Source organism: Citrus sinensis, chromosome 2 (genome assembly GCF_022201045.2).
Source record: "Citrus sinensis cultivar Valencia sweet orange chromosome 2, DVS_A1.0, whole genome shotgun sequence".
Taxonomy (NCBI): domain Eukaryota; kingdom Viridiplantae; phylum Streptophyta; class Magnoliopsida; order Sapindales; family Rutaceae; genus Citrus; species Citrus sinensis.
Genome location: NC_068557.1, coordinates 22,659,370 through 22,679,782, shown reverse-complemented (window position 1 = coordinate 22,679,782; position 20,413 = coordinate 22,659,370). Strand labels below are relative to the sequence as shown.

Genomic DNA, 20,413 nt, shown 5'->3' with positions numbered 1-20,413 from the left:
GGAATTCTTCCAGCGACAAGCGGATAATTCCCAACAACGGAGTCGATCACTCAAGAATACTAGAAGAATTAAGGGAGTAAATGAGGTTCACATTGGCGAATCAAGTTCAGAAATTAAAGAAGTCAAAGCGATAATTGAAGGTCTCTCTCGACAAATAGCATCATTATCGACTGCTAAATCAACAGAGCCACATGACCATGACTCATACTCAGATCAAGCCAATGCCATAGGTGTAATGAGAAAACCATCGAATTACAACCCATACTCCAACACATATAACCCTGGATGGAGAGACTACCCCAATTTTTCATGGTCTCAAGGATTCCAATAGAACGGACCAGCAGCTCCAGCTCCACCAATTCCACAAAATCCTCAAGCCTCTCAGCCACCATTTAGACCATACAATCAGAACTAGAACCACTCTCAACCTAGACCATGGGAGGATACATTCCAGAATTTCAGGAATGTTACTCACTCCACGATTGAGCAACAGAACCGCACCATTGATGGACTACGAAATGAATTGAGAGCGGGCTTCAACTCACAAGCCCAATCAATTTCAAGCCTTGAGAAGATGGTGGGACAACTTGCTTCTTCAGTTCAGACCTTGGCAATGACCGTTGAGAAAGGTAAGTTTCCAAGTCAACCAGTGGCTAACCCTAAAGGAGTGCATGAAGCAAGTACCAGTTCACCACAGCAGCATGGATAGGTCAAAGCCGTCATGACCTTGCGAAAAGGAAAAGAAGTCGACAACAAAGTGGAGGATCCGGTGACAAAAGAAAATTAAATTGTACCTGTGAATGTTGATGACTCATCACTGGAGGAGAAATAAGAAACCAACCCACGAGAATATGTTTCGAAAGCTCCATTTCCTCAGAGGTTAGCTAAAGAAAAAAAAGGAAAATCCACAGGTGAGATTCTTGAAATCTTCAAACAGGTAAGTGTTAACATCCCTTTGCTTGATGCTATTAAACAAGTTTCATCTTATGCCAAGTTTCTTAAAGACCTTTGTACTAAAAAGAGAAATATGCATGTTCAAAAGAAGGCATTTTTAACAGAAAATGTTAGTTTTATACTCCAACATAAAATTCCTTTAAAATGCAAAGACCCAGGCTCCTCCACTATCTCATGTAGTATAGGGAACCGCACAATTGAGAATGCTTTGTTGGATTTAGGAGCTAGTGTAAATCTGTTGCCTTATTCAGTATTCGTAAAACTTGGACTGAGAGAATTACACCCAACTCCAGTGGTGTTACAGCTTGCAGATCGGTCCACGAAAATACCTCGTGGTATTGTGGAGGACGTGCTTATCCAGGTAGACAAGTTTTATTTTCCTGTTGATTTCATTGTAATTGACACTCAACCAATACAGGATTCAAGGAAGCACATCCCCATTATCCTAGGCCGACCTTTCTTGGCAACTGCGGATGCTCACATTCAATGCAGGACTGGAAATATGCAGTTGTCTTTCGGCAACATGACTATGGAGCTGAACATTTTCAACATTGCCAAACAACCTCACAGTGCAGATGATGGAATTGTTGATGTGGATTTAATTGAAGCATTAGTTGATGATACTTTTGTTTCAAACCTTAGTGATGATCCTTTACAAATATGTTTAACTCACTTTGGTTTGAATTTTGATATTGACAGATCGGTCGATGAGGTCAACGCCCTGCTTGACTCAGCACTATCTATGGACACTAATAAATGGAAGTCAAGAGTTGAACAACTAGCACCATCAGAGAAGAAACTCATCCCATCATCAGAATCACCACCGAAACTCGAGCTCAAACCATTACCCAACACTCTGGAATATGCATTTTTGGGAAAAGAAAGTACTCTGCCGGTAATCATCTCATCATCCCTCAATGACAAACAAAAAAGTAAGTTGTTGGATGTTTTAAAAGAGCACAAAGGAGCATTAGGATGGACTATAGCAGACATAAAATGTATAAACCTAGTAGACTGCATGCATTACATTCACCTTGATGAAAATGCTAAATCTACTAGGGAAATGCAACGTCGGTTAAATCCTAATATGAAAGAAGTTGTTAGAACAGAAGTCCTTAAGCTATTAGATGCAGTTATCATTTACCCAATTTCTGATAGTTCATGGGTCAGTCCTGTACAAGTTGTCCCCAAAAAGTCAGGAGTTACAGTAGTTACGAATGCCGATAATGAATTGGTACCCACTAGAGTAACTACAGGATGGCGTGTATGCATTGATTATAGAAAGTTGAATTCTGTCACACGTAAAGACCATTTTCCTTTACCATTTATCGATCAAATGCTTGATAGATTAGCAGGCCATGAATTTTATTGCTTTCTAGATGGCTACTCAGGATATAATCAGATTCTCATAGCACCAAAAGATCAAGAGAAAACTACTTTCACTTACCCTTTTGGCACATTTGCATATAGGAGAATGCCATTTGTATTATGTAATGCACCTGCTACATTTCAACGATGCATGTTAAGCATTTTTTCTGATATGGTTGAACAATTCCTTGAAGTCTTTATGGATGACTTTTCTGTCTTTAGTGATTTGTTTGATCAATGTTTACATCATCTAACACTAGTTCTGCAGAGATGTATCGAGAAGAACTTGGTCTTAAATTGGGCGAAATGCCATTTTATGGTAAAACAAGGTATTGTTCTCGGTTACATCATTTCGAGCAAATGTATTGAGGTTGACAAAGCCAAGGTCGATCTCATTTCTAATCTTCCTCCACCCAAAACAGTCAGAGAAGTAAGATCTTTCCTTGGGCATGCTGGTTTCTATAGACGTTTCATTAAAGATTCTAGCAAAGTTTCTAGATCCTTATGCAATTTACTTGCTAAGGATGTACCTTTTATCTTTAATGATTCATGTCTTATGGCGTTTGAAAAATTAAAACAGTTGTTGACATCATCACCCATCATTCAGGCCTCAAACTGGAGCTTACCATTTGAGCTAATGTGTGATGCATCTGATTATGCAGTAGGAGCAGTATTAAGACAAAGAGTTGATCGAATTCCCCACGTTATTTACTATGCTAGTATGACATTAAATGATGCACAGTTGAACTATTCAACTACTGAAAAAGAAATGCTAGCAGTAGTGTTTGCATTGGAAAAATTTCGATCATATCTCATTGGTTGTAAAATAATTATATTCACGGATCATGCTGCTCTTAAATATCTTCTCACAAAGAAAGATGCAAAAGCCAGACTAATTCGTTGGGTGTTACTTTTGCAGGAATTTGACTTGAAATTCAAAGATAAAAAAAGGACAGAAAATGTTGTGGCGGACCACCTCTCTCGTCTCCATTTTGACACAATTACAGAATCACTACCATTGAATGAGTCATTTCCAGATGAACAATTAATGAATGTGGAAGTATTACCTTGGTATGCTGATATAGTTAATTATCTTGTTACAGGTAAACTTCCAGAGCATTGGACCCGGCAAGATAAGGCTAAATTCTTTGCAGAGATAAAGAATTTCTTTTGGGATGACCCATATTTGTTCAAGTATTGTGCAGACCAAATTGTTAGACGATGTGTCCCAGAAAGTGAAATTCAGAATATCCTTTCATTCTGCCATGAACAAGCTTGTGGAGGCCATTTCAGTGCTAAGAAAACAGCGACTAAAGTTTTACAATGTGGTTTCTATTGGCCATCTATATTTCGAGACGCTTACACTTTCTGTTCTTCATGTGATAGGTGTCAACGAATGGGAAGCATTACACGAAGGAACATGATGCCACTAAATCCAATTTTAGTGGTTGAGATTTTTGACGTATGGGGTATCGACTTCATGGGACCCTTTCCCCTTTCTTTTGGCCATCAATACATATTGGTTGCTGTTGACTACGTATCAAAATGGGTAGAAGCAATTCCATGTAGGACCAATGATCACAAGGTGGTGATAGTATTTTTGAAAAGCAACATTGTTTCACGCTTTGGATTCCCTCGAGCGATAATCAGTGATGGTGGTGCCCACTTTTATAACAAAGCATTCAAGGCTCTTTTGACAAAGTATTCAATCACACACAAAGTGGCGACCCTATATCATCCGCAAACCAGTGGCCAAGTTGAGATCTCCAATCGAGAAATAAAGCACATATTAGAAAAGACGGTGAGGCTGGACAGAAAAGATTGATCATTAAGACTTGATGATGCCTTATGGGCATATAGAACGGCTTTCAAGACTCCGATTGGGATGTCACCCTACAGGCTAGTGTATGGAAAAGCTTGCCACCTACTTGTGGAACTCGAGCATCGTGCATATTGTGCCATCAAGAAATTCAATTTTGACATGCAGCAAGCTAGCTTAGAAAGAAGATTACAGCTGGCAGAACTTGAAGAAATTCGCAATGATGCATACGAAAATGCCAAGATTTACAAGCAACGAATGAAAGTCTTCCATGATAAGCAAATTATGAGAAAATCGTTCACTCCAGGTCAGAAAGTGCTTTTATTCAATTCTCGCTTGCACCTATTCCCGGGTAAGTTACGCTCTCGTTGGTCTAGTCCCTTTATTGTTCATACTGTTTTTCCACATGGGGCAATTGTTCATTTGCTTATCAATGAAAGTCTTCCATGATAAGCAAATTATGAGAAAATCGTTCACTCCAGGTCAGAAAGTGCTTTTATTCAATTCTCGCTTGCACCTATTCCCGGGTAAGTTACGCTCTCGTTGGACTAGTCCCTTTATTGTTCATACTGTTTTTCCACATGGGGCAATTGAAATTAAGGACCCAAAGAACGGTGTCACGTTTAAAGTTAATGGTAAAAGATTAAAGCCATATCTAGAGTACCAACCACATGAAGAAGACACCGAAATAAATTTGAGTGACCCACCAAATTTGAATTGATTTTTTTTCTTTTCGTTGATTTGATTTTTCTTTCTTTCTTTTTATTATTATTCTTTTGCTAATTGAAATTGTTTTTGCATAAGTGTGTTTATTTTACCATTAAGTTTTCTCTTATCATTTTTAATCATGAGTCTCATACTTAGACCGTTCCTCCTGAACATTCTTCAACCACTTCAACGTGTCAAAACTCATCTCAAAAGACAGATTCAATTTTGTAAAACACAACGCATTTGGGCTCTACAACCACCAGAGTTAGTAGCCTATATTGAGGGTTTAGAACGCCAACTCCGAGACATTGAGAGAAGTGTTTACGACATCCAGTTGGAGCTTGAGGTAAATTTAATAAGATGACGATTTTAATTTTCTTTGTGTGTTTTAATTTGTTTTCTGTTTGTGTGCTTTAGTTTGTTACCCCGGTGAAGTGGCGAATAACGGTACTCCGTGACAATCAAGTCGGTTACTTCAGTTTCCCATAATAACTGATATTTTGAGGCGAAGGTATGGACAGAAACGAGATTCTAGCGAAGCTTCACAAGCGATTCCCTTCACTTCCTCAGAATGCCCTCCTTACGATTTATAAAGCTCGGTCCGAACGCATGCGATTACTCATGAGGAATAACATACCTGCTGACATCCGTTGGTTAATCGAAGCGAAAGTACGATCGGCAGGTGAGTTACCTCCAAAATTTATTGCATACATGCCTAGTTGTGGTAAAGAAAATTATGCAAGAAAACGACGAGCTCAAAGAATTTCTGTTGCTTGTCATAAGTGTGCCAGAATGAGTTGCAATAAAAACCCATGTTATTTAGGAATGGTGTCTGATAACAGGGAAGATAAGATTCAATTCATTAGGGATGGCTTGAATAAGGAGTCATTGGATGATATCCTTTTGTCTCTTGAAACGCATCCCAGTGGATAAGTGCAAGGAGCGATTCTCCAGTTATGGCCATTATTCCAGAAAGAGCATGCACGATATAGTCTCGGGAATCTGACTATAAACGACCCTGTTTACCAGTTTATAAGAAAACTGGATAGGAAGCCTATTCTCGACCCATAGAGGGCGTTCAAGCCGTTTCTGGACGTAAAACCAGAGGAAGATGTGAGCCACAGTCGCAATTACCTGTAAATATCCTTTTACTTTATTGTTATTTTATTTCACTATTGTCTTATTGTTTGCATTATTGTCTTTAATAATTTTATTACTGTTTGCTTTTTCCTTTTTACTGTTTTCTTTTTGACTTGCGAGCCACGTGCTTTACGCGTTATTTGACATTGACATATTGCCTCATACACAACCATGACCCACTATCACCGAGACTCTTAAATGTGATTTTCTTTGTCAAGCACTCACAAATTATTTTTGCGAAGTATCACAATGGCAGCTACTCCCAATAGACAATTCAAGAACATTTGTGTGCTTTCTTGATTTACAAATGGCAAACATAAAGAGTTCGTTGAGGCAGTCATAGATCTTGGTCTAAGCATATCAGCGAGAAAATTACACTTGGTGTATGGAGGAGGTAATCGAGGGTTATCGAAAATGGTCTCAGAAGCAGCTTTTATCAGAGGAAGTCAAGTGTTAGGCATCATCCCAAGAGTCTTAAAACCATTGGGCAGTTCGTCTGACTCATCAACTGGAGAAGAGTTAGTCGTCTCAGGTATGCAGGAAAGAATAACTGAAATGCTTAATCATGCTGATGCTTTTATTTTCCTTCCAGGAGATCTTGCAACACTAGAGGCACTTATCACACTAGCATCTTGGGCCCATCTGCACATCCACCAGAAACCCATCGGTTTGTTAAATGTCAATAACTTTTATGATGGCTTTATCGCATTTCTGAACCATGCAATAAAAAACTATTTCATTCCCGCTAATGTGAAAAAACTCTTTATTTGTGCTCACACTGCTAATGAGCTACTTGATCTGTTACAAGCTTATAGACCGGAGCCAGACCCCTGGACCTTTGTGTTGGAGCGTCCAAATAATGATGGTAACAGTAGCAGCAGTAAGAAGTACAAATTAGATTTAACTCTTCGCCTGTAAATATTTTTTTCTGTGTTGCACCACCCAGGTGATGTCTTCTAAACTCTACTTCTTTCATTTCAAACATTGAGGACAATGTTTCGTTCTGGTTGGGGGGAGGGAATACTCGACAATTGTGGAATTTTGGTTAAGTTTTTACTAATTTTTTGTTGTAGAAACTAACTGTTGCTAACTTTTTGTGTTGAAGATGGCTGAATATGGAGTGTAGTGACTCTAGAAACGCATCTTCATCGTTTTAAAAAATAATTATTAAAAAAAAACTTAAAAAAAATTCAGACATTTTCTTTTTCTTTATTATGTGTTTATGTTTATTTTTCTTCTTTTTAATTTCTCCTCTATAAATATACATTTTCCAACTTTTGAGTCGAAGATGACTGAATATAGAGTGTAGTTCCTCTAGAAACGCATCTTCTTAAAAAAAAAAAAATCATTTTCGTCTTCTATCATTTTACGTGTAACTTTTCTAATTAGTTTTTATGCATCATTTTTACATTTCTGCATGCATATTTTCCTTTCATGTTTAGAATAGGTTGGGGGGTAGAATTTTGTTTAAAAAAAAAAAATTGTGTGATTTGTTTTAACATTGGATGACATGATTAATTTCAAATTTTAGTATTTGTATTATCTTTAGTCTTAAGTGATGTTACGCTATGTTTGCTATTCTACATGTTGATGTCGGAGACAAATATGAGTTGCTTGAAGGAATGAACATGTCATAATAAGTACCAAGTGAGTTTTTGAGCCTATTATTTTTCTTGGAGAGTAACTCTTTTGCCCATTCTTTATACAGCTTAACAGTTTATTATTGTATACACGATCTCTAGATTTTTTTTGAATTAACCCTTAAAAAAAAAGAAAAAAAAAGTGTGTTGTTACATTGGGAGGCCCATCTAACTAGTAGATATGGATGATTATTTAGAGCCCTAAAAGACGATGGAAATGCCATCTTTGATCCGTTTGAGCCTTTCTACCCATCCCTTTTATTAACTATCCATAGTTAACCCTTTTGAGCCTTTAAAAAAAATATATATATTTTCTTTGTCAACTTATCATCTTGACCCACTCTGATTTGGAGTATTACCCGATGCCTTATAAGTTCCATCACCTATTTATGTTTGAGAAAATGTAAATAATTATTTTGTCCAGTGAAGTTATGCCAAAAAGTAAAAAAAAAAAAACAACAAAACAAAAGTTGTTGTTTCAAAAGAATAAAAATAACAATAATAGGTGAAATCCACCTTGCAACTTCAAAAAAAAAAAAAAAAAATTCTCTGCATTTTTCTCAAACATACACTTTGTTTTCCTTATTTCCTTTCTTTGTTAACCATGTCCCTAGCCTACGTTACATCCTAAAAAAAGTCCTTCCTGATTTTAGGGAACTATAGTTTGAAGTAGAAGCTAGTTATATGGGCTAAAAAGATGTAGTGATGCATAATAAAAAAAAAAGATAAATAAAGTAGGTTGACTAACATTTTTATTTGACTTGAGTTCGTATTATTTATAAGCTGAGGGCATATTTATTTCATCTTGGTGAGAGCATGTGATATCATTCTTTATTATTTTCTCTCTCAATTACCATTCATTGCAGTGACTATTTTTATTAGTTTTAATTTCTTTGTGAGAGTGTCACTACTTCCAGTGAGATTTTGGGGTTTGACATGTCATTCTCGTCGACAAATAATACTAATCTTGTCTAGTACCGCCCTGGTTTCACCGGCCCTCTAGTACAAGGTTATTATTATTTGGCACGATAAGCCCTTAGTATCATATTGATTAGAGCGTGGTTCATGAGGTGTGGATTCCCCCCCTCATGATTTAATTGGCATTAATACGGATTATTTAGCCCATGATGCATGTTGATACGGATCCAGATACCCAAGTACGTCAATTTAATAGATTTTCTCTTCAATTTATTCTCTCCATTGCAATTCCAATTTTAGAATTTATTCTCGCCATTTTAATTTTAGTCTTAGCATATTCCAAACATTTCCACCATAAATCCAACAACCCATTTACAAAATTAATTCTATACACATAATTAAAATCCACCTCCTCGTAGGATCGACACTCGTCACCATTAGTCTATACTACAATAGATTCGTGCGCTTGCGAGTACATTAAAATTTGCACAACACTAGTCTAATCATTACTCATCTTGGTCATGCCACTCTAAAGATGCATGATTGTAATACAAAAGCTTCATTTACACTTAACATGCACAATATACTGCTGGTTCCTCAAATCACCAAAAACCTTATTAGCATATCCCAGTTAACCAAAGACAATAATGTGGCAGTTGAGTTCACTGACAAATTTTGCTTTGTGAAGGACAAGGTGGAGAATTTGATCATACTACAGGGCAAGGCTGACAAAGGTTTATACAAATTGCTGTTGATGTCACCCAATAAAATCTATTCTCGAAATCATGTCACAACTGTTGAGTCAGCTGCTCAAGTTGTTCCTCTTTCAATGTTTTCTGCTGTTTCTTCTGATTTGCAAAATAAAACTTCCTGTTCATACACTGTCTCAGCTCCATGTATGAACTCTAGATGCTTGTTAAGTACTTCTGTTTTGCACCAAAGGCCAGGACATTCAAGTTAAAAAATTTTAGATCATGTAATCAAAACTTATCCAGGCTTAAAGGCAATCAATGGAAGTAAATCTTTTGAATCTTGTGATGCTTGTATGATGGGAAAGTTACATAGATTACATTTTTCAGTTAGCTTCATCAAAACCAGCAGTCCTTTAGAACTTCTACACACTAACTTATGGGGACCAGCCCCTGAACTTTCTTCACAAGGCTATAGATTTTATGTAAGCTTTGTTGATGACTTTACAAGATTCACCTGGATATTTCCATTAAAAACTAAAAATGAAACTCTCTCTGTCTTCAAAGTCTTCAAAACTCAGGTTGAAAAACAGCTAAACAGATCCATTAAATGCCTACAATCTGATTGGGGTGGTGAATTCAGACCCTTTGTCCCTTTTCTTCATCAAGAAGGCATTATATTCAAGCATTCTTGTCCTTACACACATAACCAAAATGGAATAGTAGAGAGAAAACATAGACATATCACAGAACTTGGTTTAACCTTGCTTGCACAAGCAACTTTACCCATAAAATTCTGGTGGGACTCCTTTCATACAGCTACTTACATCATAAATAGATTACCCACTTCTACATTATCCATGAAATCACCATATGAAGCTATCTTTCATTTGAAACCTGATTACAAATTTCTTAAAAGCTTTGGTTGTTCCTGTTTTCCTTTTTTCAGAGATTATAACAAACACAAATTCTCTTTTCATACTTCTAAGTGTATCTTCATAGGCTATAGTCCTCTCCATAAAGGATATAAATGTTTGCATCCTTCTGGAAAAGTGTATATATCAAGTCATGTTCTTTTTTATGAAAGTTCTTTTCCATGTTCATCTATTTTCAATCACTCTTCTTCACAACAAAACACCCCATTTTTTCAATACAATCTTCTACAGACATATTCCTTACCAACATTTAACAGCAATCTCAACACATTTGGAGCTGATGCCACAGGTACTGATCTCATTTCTCCCTATCTAGATACAAATACTTCATCTAATTTACCTAGTACAATACCTATACTTCCATCTTTAAACTCACAAAGTGAAAATACATCTCACTACCCATCATCTTCAGCTCAAATACCTTTATCTCATCCATCTTTTCCTACTCCAATCCCTAACTCTCAGACCAAATCCATAGCCTCATCTCACCACATGATTACCAGAGCAAAGGCTGGCATTTTTAAACCCAAGGCCTTTTTAACTTCTCACAACAACCTTGAACCAAACACCCCTTCTGAAGCACTGTCAGATCCAAACTGGAAAGCTGCAATGCAAGCTGAGTATGATGCCCTCATAAAAAACAAAACCTGGAGTCTTGCACCAATGTGTTTAGATTTCAAGGTTGTTGGTTGCGAGTGGGTATTTCGAACTAAATACAACACTGATGGATCAATCTCAAAGCATAAAGCTAGATTTATTACAAAAGGATTCCATCAAACTGCAGGGGTTGACTATTCAGAAACTTACAGCCCTGTAATTAAGTCCTCAACTATCAGAGTTATTCTGAGTTTGGCTGTGATGCAAGGCTGGAAGGTTAGGCAAATTGACATAAATAATGCCTTTCTTAATGGAGATTTAACAAAAGATGTATACATGACACAACCAGAGGGTTTTATAGTTGAAGAATGTTATGTATGCAAGTTTAACAAAGCTTTTTATGGGCTTAAACAAGCTCCAAGAGCCTGGTATGACAAGCTGAAACATTGCCTTACAACCTGGCACTTCTACAAGTCAAAAGTAGACACTTATTTGTTCATTAAGCATGACACCAAAGGGCTGATTATAGTTTTGATTTATGTAGATGATATACTAGTCACAAGTCTTGATTCTTCTGTTTTAGAAGAGTTTGTTGCTAAACTAAGCAAGGTATTTGCTTTAAAGGATTTGGGTTTGCTTGCTTATTTCCTTGGTGTGGAAGTGTGTTATACACATCATGGGATGCACCTTTCTCAAACCAAATACATTAAGGATCTGTTAAGTAGAGCTTCCATGCAAGACTGTAAGGGGACTGACACACCTTTCAGTACAGGTCTTAAGCTAGAAAGGCAAGCAAAAGGACTTTTGGGACAGGAATTTGAGAATTCAACTCTCTACAGGAGCATTGTTGGAGGTCTTCAGTACTTAGTACTCACAAGACTTGATATTGCATATTCTGTACACAAACTCAATCAGTATCTGAGTTCTCCCACAATTCAGCATTGGTTAGCTTGTAAAAAGGTTCTAAGATATCTTTAAGCTACCATTACTTATGGTCTTTATCTATAGCAAGGGGGATCACTTGGAGTTACTGGTTTAAATGGCTATTCTGATGCAGATTGGGCTTGTGATATTGATGATAGGAAATCCATTGGAGCATATTGCATTTATCTCGGCAACAACCTAATCTCTTGGTCCTCTAAAAAGCAAGGGGTTGTAACAAAGTCTAGCACTGAGAGTGAATACAGGGCCTTATCATCAGCATGTTCAGAACTTTCCTGGCTTCAATCTTTGTTTTCAGAATTGAACATAACTCAGTTGCCCACTTCAGTGCTTTAGTATGACAATCAAAGTGCAAGGGAGCTAGCTAAGAATCCTGTTTTTCATTCTAAAACCAAGCACATTGAATTAGATGTGCATTACATCAGAGACAAGGTTCTTAGCAAGGAATTAGAAGTAAGATACATTCTCACTGAAGAGCAAGTGGCCGACATTCTCACCAAACCCTTATCTCTACCTAAGTTCAGTTATTTCAGATCCAAGCTCAATGTCATCAACAGACCATTGAGCTTGAGGGAGGATGTTAAGGAAGCTCATCTTGCTTGCAGTATGATTAGCGAAAAAGAAGATAAAGCAAAGGATTGCAGCAACTACAGCACACGGTTAAAGATTGATGATTTGGCTGTCCAGGTGGTACCTGGTGGTTATGTAATTACCAGCACACGTGAAGATTCATTTTGATTAGTTAGAGTTAGTTATAAGCTCGATCTGTTATAACAGCTGTGTATAAAAACAACCATGTAATCTCTTTGTATATTCATTCAGAATGAATCAAATAATATTCTAAGAATTCTCTGAATTGAAGTTTTTACTCTTTCAACTTTCTTTCATTTTCTTGTTAACCAAACAACCCTTTAAACAATTTTAACTGTAAGTAACAATAACGACGTGATCAATTGACCAACGCAAGAGCAACACGTGGCGATAAGGAGAAATATTAAAAACATGTTGAAACCGATTGGAACCAGTTGCAAAAAGTGTTAAAAGTAAAAGTCAAGGACTCATTCCTTAGAATAGTTGGTTGAATATTAGCGGCATATCATGAAAATTTCAAAAACAAAATTTAATTTTGAAATTTATTTTTTTTCCATCTCGATTGAAATGTGGCTGTCAAACTTCTGGAATCCATTTTCTCTTGCTTCGTTTATTGAAGGAAGCAACATCTCCCTTCTCTAACATTATCAACGAAATATTCATAGTTTTATATTGGAATTTATTAGTTAAAGGCTGAAAAAAACAAGAGATCATTTCTAGGTCTATATGTTACTACTGATTATTACAATGAGGAGGAGATGCAGTTTGAGAAACTATGAAGGTTTTTGAAAATTGTCAATTTGTTTCTTTAGCCTTAAATCATACGCTTCACTCCAACTTTCGATTATAGCCTTAAACCATACGCTTCACTTCGGCTTTTGTTAGAGTTGATTTTAGGAATTTTTTTCAAATAAAGGCATTAAAATAATAAGGAACCGGTCATAGCAATGAATCATGTGTGTGGAATTACGTAGTCAAGACAACTTGTGAAGATGAGGTTTCAAATTTTACCATATTCAGTGATATTCGGGTGGCTCTAGCTTCGGTTTTAGTGAGCAGCAATTTGTTAGGTTTCCAAATTTAAGTGAACTTGCAAAATTGAAAGCGGAAGCTTCTAATATCGTTTGGTGCTACTGTTATTTTCCCTTCTTTCAAAGCCTAATTACTCCTCATTTTCCCTCTCCTATTTTTCATACCCAAAATATGCGCTCATCACTTTCCTTCTCCCTTTATCAATTTCATTACCCATTACCCCGTTAACAACAATTTTCCAGAACCGTTTCGGGAGGTTGCCCATATTTACTTTGTAATAATCGTTTGACCATTGCACGTGTACCTCATTCTGTGTTAAATTTCTTGACATCCGTTGGATTTGAAAAATTACAAATCCAACGGTCCTACAAATCCAACGATCCATATCATCGGAATGTTTGTTGCAACAAATGTAACATAGGCGCTGCCTTTATAAAAAGCCTATTAGCTATTTGAATAAAGTACTGAAAAAGAATATTTCCACAAAGCTATTCTCTCCTTTGAAATTGTTTTCTTGCTTTGGTTGGTGATAAGACAGTCCATGGAAATAATATATCACATTGGTGTATTTTAACGTTTCTTTGAGTGGGATTGAGCCAGAGAGCTGATGAACATATCTCATTTTCTGATATTGACGTATATATATAAATATTATGTTATAGCGCCTCTCATCGATTCACATTCAACTTTAAATATTGAAAGATCTTAGCGGGCAGAGACAAAATGAAGTCTTTGAAAAAAAACCAAATCCCTTTCACACCGTTAGTAGCTTTGATAGAGCACTACTTTGTTGTCACTCGGGGTTGACAAGATTGGCCTTTTGTTTCTTCCTTATGTAAAACTTGCTTTCAAATTTTAATAAATAAGATCTTCAATTTCAGGCACAGTTGTAATGTGCAATATTCACTTCAACCAAGAATGTGTTTACTCTTTAGTACTAGAACCAATTCCCAGTTGCAAACATGTTTATTAGACTCAAAAGACTAAAAGAATATTACATATGTAAATAAATGGATAAGAATGATGGAATTTTTTTTTTTGTTTTTTAATTTGAGAATTAAGATTGGTGGAATTTGAGGATCCTATTCCTATCTTCAGCAAGCTCTGCTCCAAAAGAGGAGCAAGCCAACAAAATGCTGGGACCAACAAATAATTGGGTTTCTTTCCCCTGCTAAAAAGAGACCCTTTCATTTCATATCACTTTTTTTGCCAATGATGGGTCTCAAGAAAATGTCACTCCAGTATTTCTACTTTACTGAACACAGTACTGTACTTTGTAGTTTACCCAGCAAAGCTATAGATATACCGCCGTAGCAATTTCATTTAGTGCACGAAGTCGCGCACGTTATGTTGTGGTGCCCGACTGCGCACATAAAGAGCTCCCACCGGAGGAGCATGCTTGCCAAGTGCTCAATCACATACTATAACATGAGCGACTGCACACACTAGATCAAGCCTCTACCATCATAATGTCATATTAAAGATTGACTTAGGCAATAGGCACTTTAAAAATGTTGATAAAAGTTTGTCACAAGCACAATTTTTTTTTCCCTATTTCCACCTCCTGAAGGTTAGGATTTTCTTTTGAAGGAAAAATTAGAAATTTCATAGTATGAAGCAGGCGCATAATAAAATAATATATTTCTTTTTTTAACAAAATAATAAGTTGACAGCAAATAAGATGGACACATTGCTTTAAAAGTAATAATAGACTAGGCAGACAATGGAATGTGCAAAACCTACCTTGCATAGAGCCAATTCAATCATGATGTTTCCTTTAAATAATTGATCAGTATAAAAATCCTATACACATTACCGGTCAAATCTTCCTCCAAATGTTCCACATATTATAGTGGGCTTCATTGGCAGAATATTTGAGACTTTCCAAGCCAAAGCAGTAAATGAGCGCATGCTACATGTCATTTGATATTGATTTAGAGATGTAAGGACTAATAATGTGCACTATTAACCAAAAATTTCTTTCCTTCTGCAGATAGAACCACTTTTTGAGACTTCCACTTACAGACACACTGTCGAATTAGCATAAATCATTTCAAATTTTACTGAAATACCAATAACACTAATGCATGACAAACCAAATCTATAAAGTCACCAGATTTGTCATGAGAGGAAAAATAACGGAAGGTCCACAGTAAAAGTGGATGCTAGGTGACAAAGGGAGAAATTCTAATCCACAAACATACTAAATATAAGAATGTTTTTCTGCGGATACTGGGGGCTCTCCCTTGACAGGTTTCACAAATAAGGCAAGATTGAGCATGAACCAGTTTGGATCAGCTAAGGGGTAAAACATTCAACGAAAATAAGTCAAGCTCCTCTAAATTTTGTTGATTTGCTTGGACCAATCAAATTCAAGGTCCCTGACAACTTTCAACTTGTAAGATAGTCTCATTCTGTTCTAGAACTCAAAATTCGAACACTTTGACTTAAGCACCTCCCTCAAAATTGCATTAAGTGGAATAATTAACTAGAACATAAAAGCATCTAAGCAACTAATAAGCAAGGAAAATTCATAGGAAGCAAAAAAGGCAGACAACATGGGATGGTCATGTGTGAAATTACAAAATCTAAAGTTTCGGAAAAATTGAAGCTAGAATGTAGTATTAGCAGTAGAAGACATTACGCATGTAAAAGGATCCAAAGAGGGAAACAGAATGATTTGCAAACGACCTGATTGGAACAGGGTGTAGCCAGAGAAGCAAAGCATCATGATTACCAACTGCTGAATATACTTTTATTCTTTTTTCTACAAGTGATTACTAACCAGTGGAAAATAAGGGTGGAAAAGTAAAAATAAATCAAATTAAACTTGTATTTGAGGAGTGTCTGCTAAATTAGAATCCTAACAGAAATCTACTCCCATAGCTATACAAACCACTGGTTCAAAGTTCAAACTCTCTGAAAATGGAAACAGTCCGTCGAGGTTTACACCTGAGCATAACAATGCAGTTGTAAGTTCCCTTGCAAAAGAAGGAAAGAAACGCAAATTAAACAAGAAGTTTCCCTTACTTCCATTCATCTGTTAGATTGTGACCCTACTTCACCCATTAGTTAAAGCCATTGCATGATACAGAAATAAACCAAAGTCAATAATGGGTGAATGAAAAAATTGTAGAAACAAAATAATGCAACATGATCTTGGAGTTAGATGACGAAAAGGATAAATAAATACCTGAAACCAAGCAATAAAGCTTTCATTTATTGGATTTATACCACTAGTAATGAAGGTGTGTGTCTTTCATTCAACCTAAAACTTATACTAACAAAATAAAGACTCATTATACCACCCACGTTTATATATTCATAATACAAACAAAAATTCAACATACAAAATAAAAAATATTGCAGAGTTTTCACCTGAAATCACCTCAACCGAACTCTCCTGCCACATTTTATCTCTATTCTCCATAAATTGAAATCCCGTGAAATCAAAACCTTGTGTAAACTTCTCCCTCAAATTCTCTAGCCATCCTCTCTCAGACAGGAGCTGGCTTAAATTGTCTGCAAATTTCGCACTATACGGAAAAGAAAAATGCAAGCAACCACACAAAATTGATGCATAGGATCCAACTCTAACGACTCTTTTTTACAAGGTGACATGGCGACCCAACAGCTTATCTGATTGAGCTACTGTGCATAACTTGTATAATCCTTCCAACTCCAAAATTCAAACCCCATCACATCACATCTCTTAAGTTATCATATTGATCATTCCCATATTTACGCTGCACAATAAATTTGCAAAAATTACAACTGAAAAATCCCATTTCTAACTCTCTGCAGATGGAACAGCTAAGATTTTTCTAATTCAATCATTACAATTTTGATAAAATATGAACAAAACAATCATACCTTGTACAGGGCTTCAGCTGAGAGCTCTCCATTTAGAACATCATCGTTGTAGGACCGAACCGCCATACAATCTCTCGGCGTTTCAAACAACGACAGAGAGAATTGCTTACGAACGACACCGACGTCAAAATAAATAAGACCGGAACTCGGAATATCGACCCGGATTCCCTTGACGGGGAACCACAAAAACAACTCTTGAGCCGAAATTCCGGACAATGACCCCATCTGCCCGTAACTCAAAGTGCCCGAAACGTTTCTGTCGTAATGCAATTCGCTCTCGAATTTGGCATTGCAAGCCTGATCCAGAAACACCTCGAAATTGCCCGTTTCGTCGATGCTAAATTCGTCAATTCCCTTGGGGAGCAATCCCATGGGCAGGCCGTGCTCCTTCAGGATCTCGTAGATTGATTCTTGCTTCGAGTTCACATTTGAAATTGACAGCGTCAGAAATGAGAGTAATAGCACTGGAAGAATCATGTTTTTCATTATTTTATTTTTTATTTTTTATTTTTTTGGGGGGGGGAGGGAGGAATTTGTGAACGGGAATGAAGAGAGAACTAAGAAATGGAATCGAATTTATGTGAGGTTAGGGTTTAAGGATTTTGTGAAGGGGAGAGCAAGTTGAGAAGTTGAGAGGTTGAGAAGTAGAAGGAGACAGTGGTGCCAGCTTGAGTACAGAGAGGATTAGGAGAATGATCAATTATTGGTGGAGCTTGTGGGGCCCTTATTTGTTTAGATGGTTATGATCCACTGCAACTGCCGGTATCAGATTTATATATTTAGACGAATGATTTGTCTGTATATATGCAAGAGAGTGTGGGTATTACTGTAATTTTACTTCAGCTCCGGCTACAGTTGTGGGTATTTATAGACAATTGAAAAATATATATATACATATGCGCATTATTATCTTCTATTCAGAACAAACAGACAAATCTGATTGACTAATTCAATTTTGTTTTAAACAAACGCTCTGTTCGTTGATGATGTCAATTTTTACAGGATATAAACCGAGCTTGATCTGTTGAATGAACTGTAATATTTTATTATTAATTTTTATTTTTAATACTATTATCCCTTACCTATTATTAATAAGAGTCTAATTAAAGTCTTAATTATCCTTGCATATTAAAAGAATGAGAATTAAAAATTTTAATTCTAAATTTTCGTGGTACAGTTCTTCTGCTTGGGCACTGGTGGCATCTTATATTCAGTTAAAATGAAAGTAATAGGTTTGAAGTTGAACAAATAAATTAAATTTTGACGATAATACAAAAATGAGTGATTTTTTTTTTTCTCCTTCTACCCGCTCACCTACTTCTAGAATAAATAAAAAGATTAATTAAAAAAAAAAAGATTACAAACAGTGGAAAAACAGAGGAGGACAAGGCATGTGATGGAAGGAGATATTAGTGGCGTGATTGTGATGATGATTTTGTCTTGGCATTCATCATAAACTATAATTTGGGTAATTAATTGTACTTTTCTAAATACTGTTATTGCATGTCTGTATAATTTGAATGGCTTTTGTATTTTTTATGGTGCTAGTTTCCACAGTTTGCATTATTTGATTAAAGTTTAAAATATACTAATCTAATATTTTTGCATAATGATTTATGACGCAAAAGTTTCTAGAAGTAAATTTAAGAACAGTTATACCGCTTCTAGTTTATAATTTTCTTTTTGAAAAATATAATTTACCAAGAGGAAGAATGAGCATCTTTAAACAAAGTCATCGGGGTGCGATATCTCAGGGTCAGACACTATTCGATGATTAGAATTTATTTACTTTTATTAATTTTTTGATCATTTGCCGATGCAGACTTTCGATTACATCACTATTGGACTTACATAATTAGACCAGTAAAAAGGATAATATTGCTTTCTTTACTTATGTCATATGTTTTAGGGACATTAAAAAAAAAATTCTCACGATTTTTTATGTCACACAAATCAAATCAAAATGTGTACTATTTACCACATGAAATAACTAGTATTATGTGAAAAATAAATAAAAATATATATTAAATTATGGTATTTCAAAGGATGTATTCTTTTTATTCAAAAGAAAATATGTTAAATTATTTCTTTCTGTGTCAAAGTTTACTCCCACTTTTTAAGTTTCATTTTGGAAGCTTTTCAAATAGAGTTTAATTAAGTAGAACTTTTATAAATAAAAGTTTAACTAAAAATATTTGAATTGTATGGTTGTCAATGAAATTTTTTATTAAATATTATAAAATTACTTTATAAAAAGGTTTTTTAAATTTATATTATGCAAAGAATGAAATTAGATTATGAAATAAATTCAAGGTACTTTAGACAATTTGACTCTTTTAAAAAACTTTATAATCTCTACTTCCAAAATCTTAAAATTTAAACTTTTACTAATAGAGGTAAAATAGTCTATTACTTATTTGAGATTGCTTTTAGGAGGTTTAAAAGTGATTTTAAAAAGTTAAACGCTAATTTTGGTATTTGGTAAATTTTTTTAGAAATTATTTTTGGTAAAATTAGCGCATCGTACAACAAATTTTGAAAAAAAAAAAAGGAGTAGCTTTCTGTTGAGTGTTAGAAAGTGTATATTGATAAAAGAAAAAAATCGTCATTTTATATTTCAAGTCTTACTACCCTTACTTTTATGTATTTAAGCATCTTGTGATTTAATTATGTGTGTTTTATTTTAATTAAGTATTTTATGTATTTTAGGGGGCATCATGGTCATTTCACAATGAACGAGAGATCAGACAGCAAAATAGACATCACTTTTGAACTCAGGACAGTCGAAAACCTTAGGAGGAGTATAAAAGAAAAAATGACATTGTTCACATGTACGGTACTGTTCACGACACTGTTCACGACACTGTTCACATATACGGAACGATAATGTGACATTGACCGATGATGTGACATTGACTGATAAGGTGTTACGATTCTATTAAACTAAAATTCTTATGTACTGTTGATCGGTGACGTGACAGCATGTTAGTGGACCAAAATAGTGCGTACTGTACATGCATATACACGGGATTATTTACAACCAAACTGCGTTACTATTCAAACTACGTGGTCAAACCGCGTACTGTTAACTGATGACGTGGCGCAATCCTCAGCGTCTAAATTGTTTTTAATCCGATGGATATGATTTACTCAATTTATCTATAAAAATGGGACTCCCCCCTAATTTGGCATCCCTGAATTCATTTT

At 35.6% G+C, this 20,413-nt stretch overlaps 1 protein-coding gene across 10 annotated transcripts; it reads right to left on the bottom strand.

The window, feature by feature from the left end:
* Nucleotides 1-16,041: 16,041 nt before the first annotated feature.
* Nucleotides 16,042-17,890, bottom strand: LOC102623032 (uncharacterized). 10 transcript variants are annotated; one of them, XR_008052493.1, is made up of 5 exons: nucleotides 17,207-17,889; nucleotides 16,712-17,079; nucleotides 16,527-16,613; nucleotides 16,364-16,392; nucleotides 16,042-16,285 (listed from the first exon to the last, which is right to left on the bottom strand). XR_008052493.1 is itself a non-coding variant. In XM_052435394.1 (2 exons), the coding sequence occupies exons 1-2, from the start codon at nucleotides 17,690-17,692 to the stop codon at nucleotides 17,032-17,034; spliced, it is 534 nt and encodes a 177-aa protein (XP_052291354.1). In that variant the 5' UTR covers nucleotides 17,693-17,890; the 3' UTR covers nucleotides 16,524-17,031. The 10 variants fall into 10 exon arrangements, 1 of the variants encoding a protein (XP_052291354.1); XR_008052495.1 differs by having other exon boundaries at nucleotides 16,364-16,389; XR_008052489.1 differs by having other exon boundaries at nucleotides 16,527-17,079.
* Nucleotides 17,891-20,413: the final 2,523 nt, after the last annotated feature.

Coding starts and splice junctions, on each gene's coding strand:
- LOC102623032 (XM_052435394.1), bottom strand. CDS start 17,692: ATGAAAAACATGATTCTTCCAGTGCTATTACTCTCATTTCTGACGCTG. Junction 17,080..17,206: donor CAGCTGAAGCCCTGTACAAG/GTATGATTGTTT, acceptor TTTATTGTGCAG/CGTAAATATGGGAATGATCA.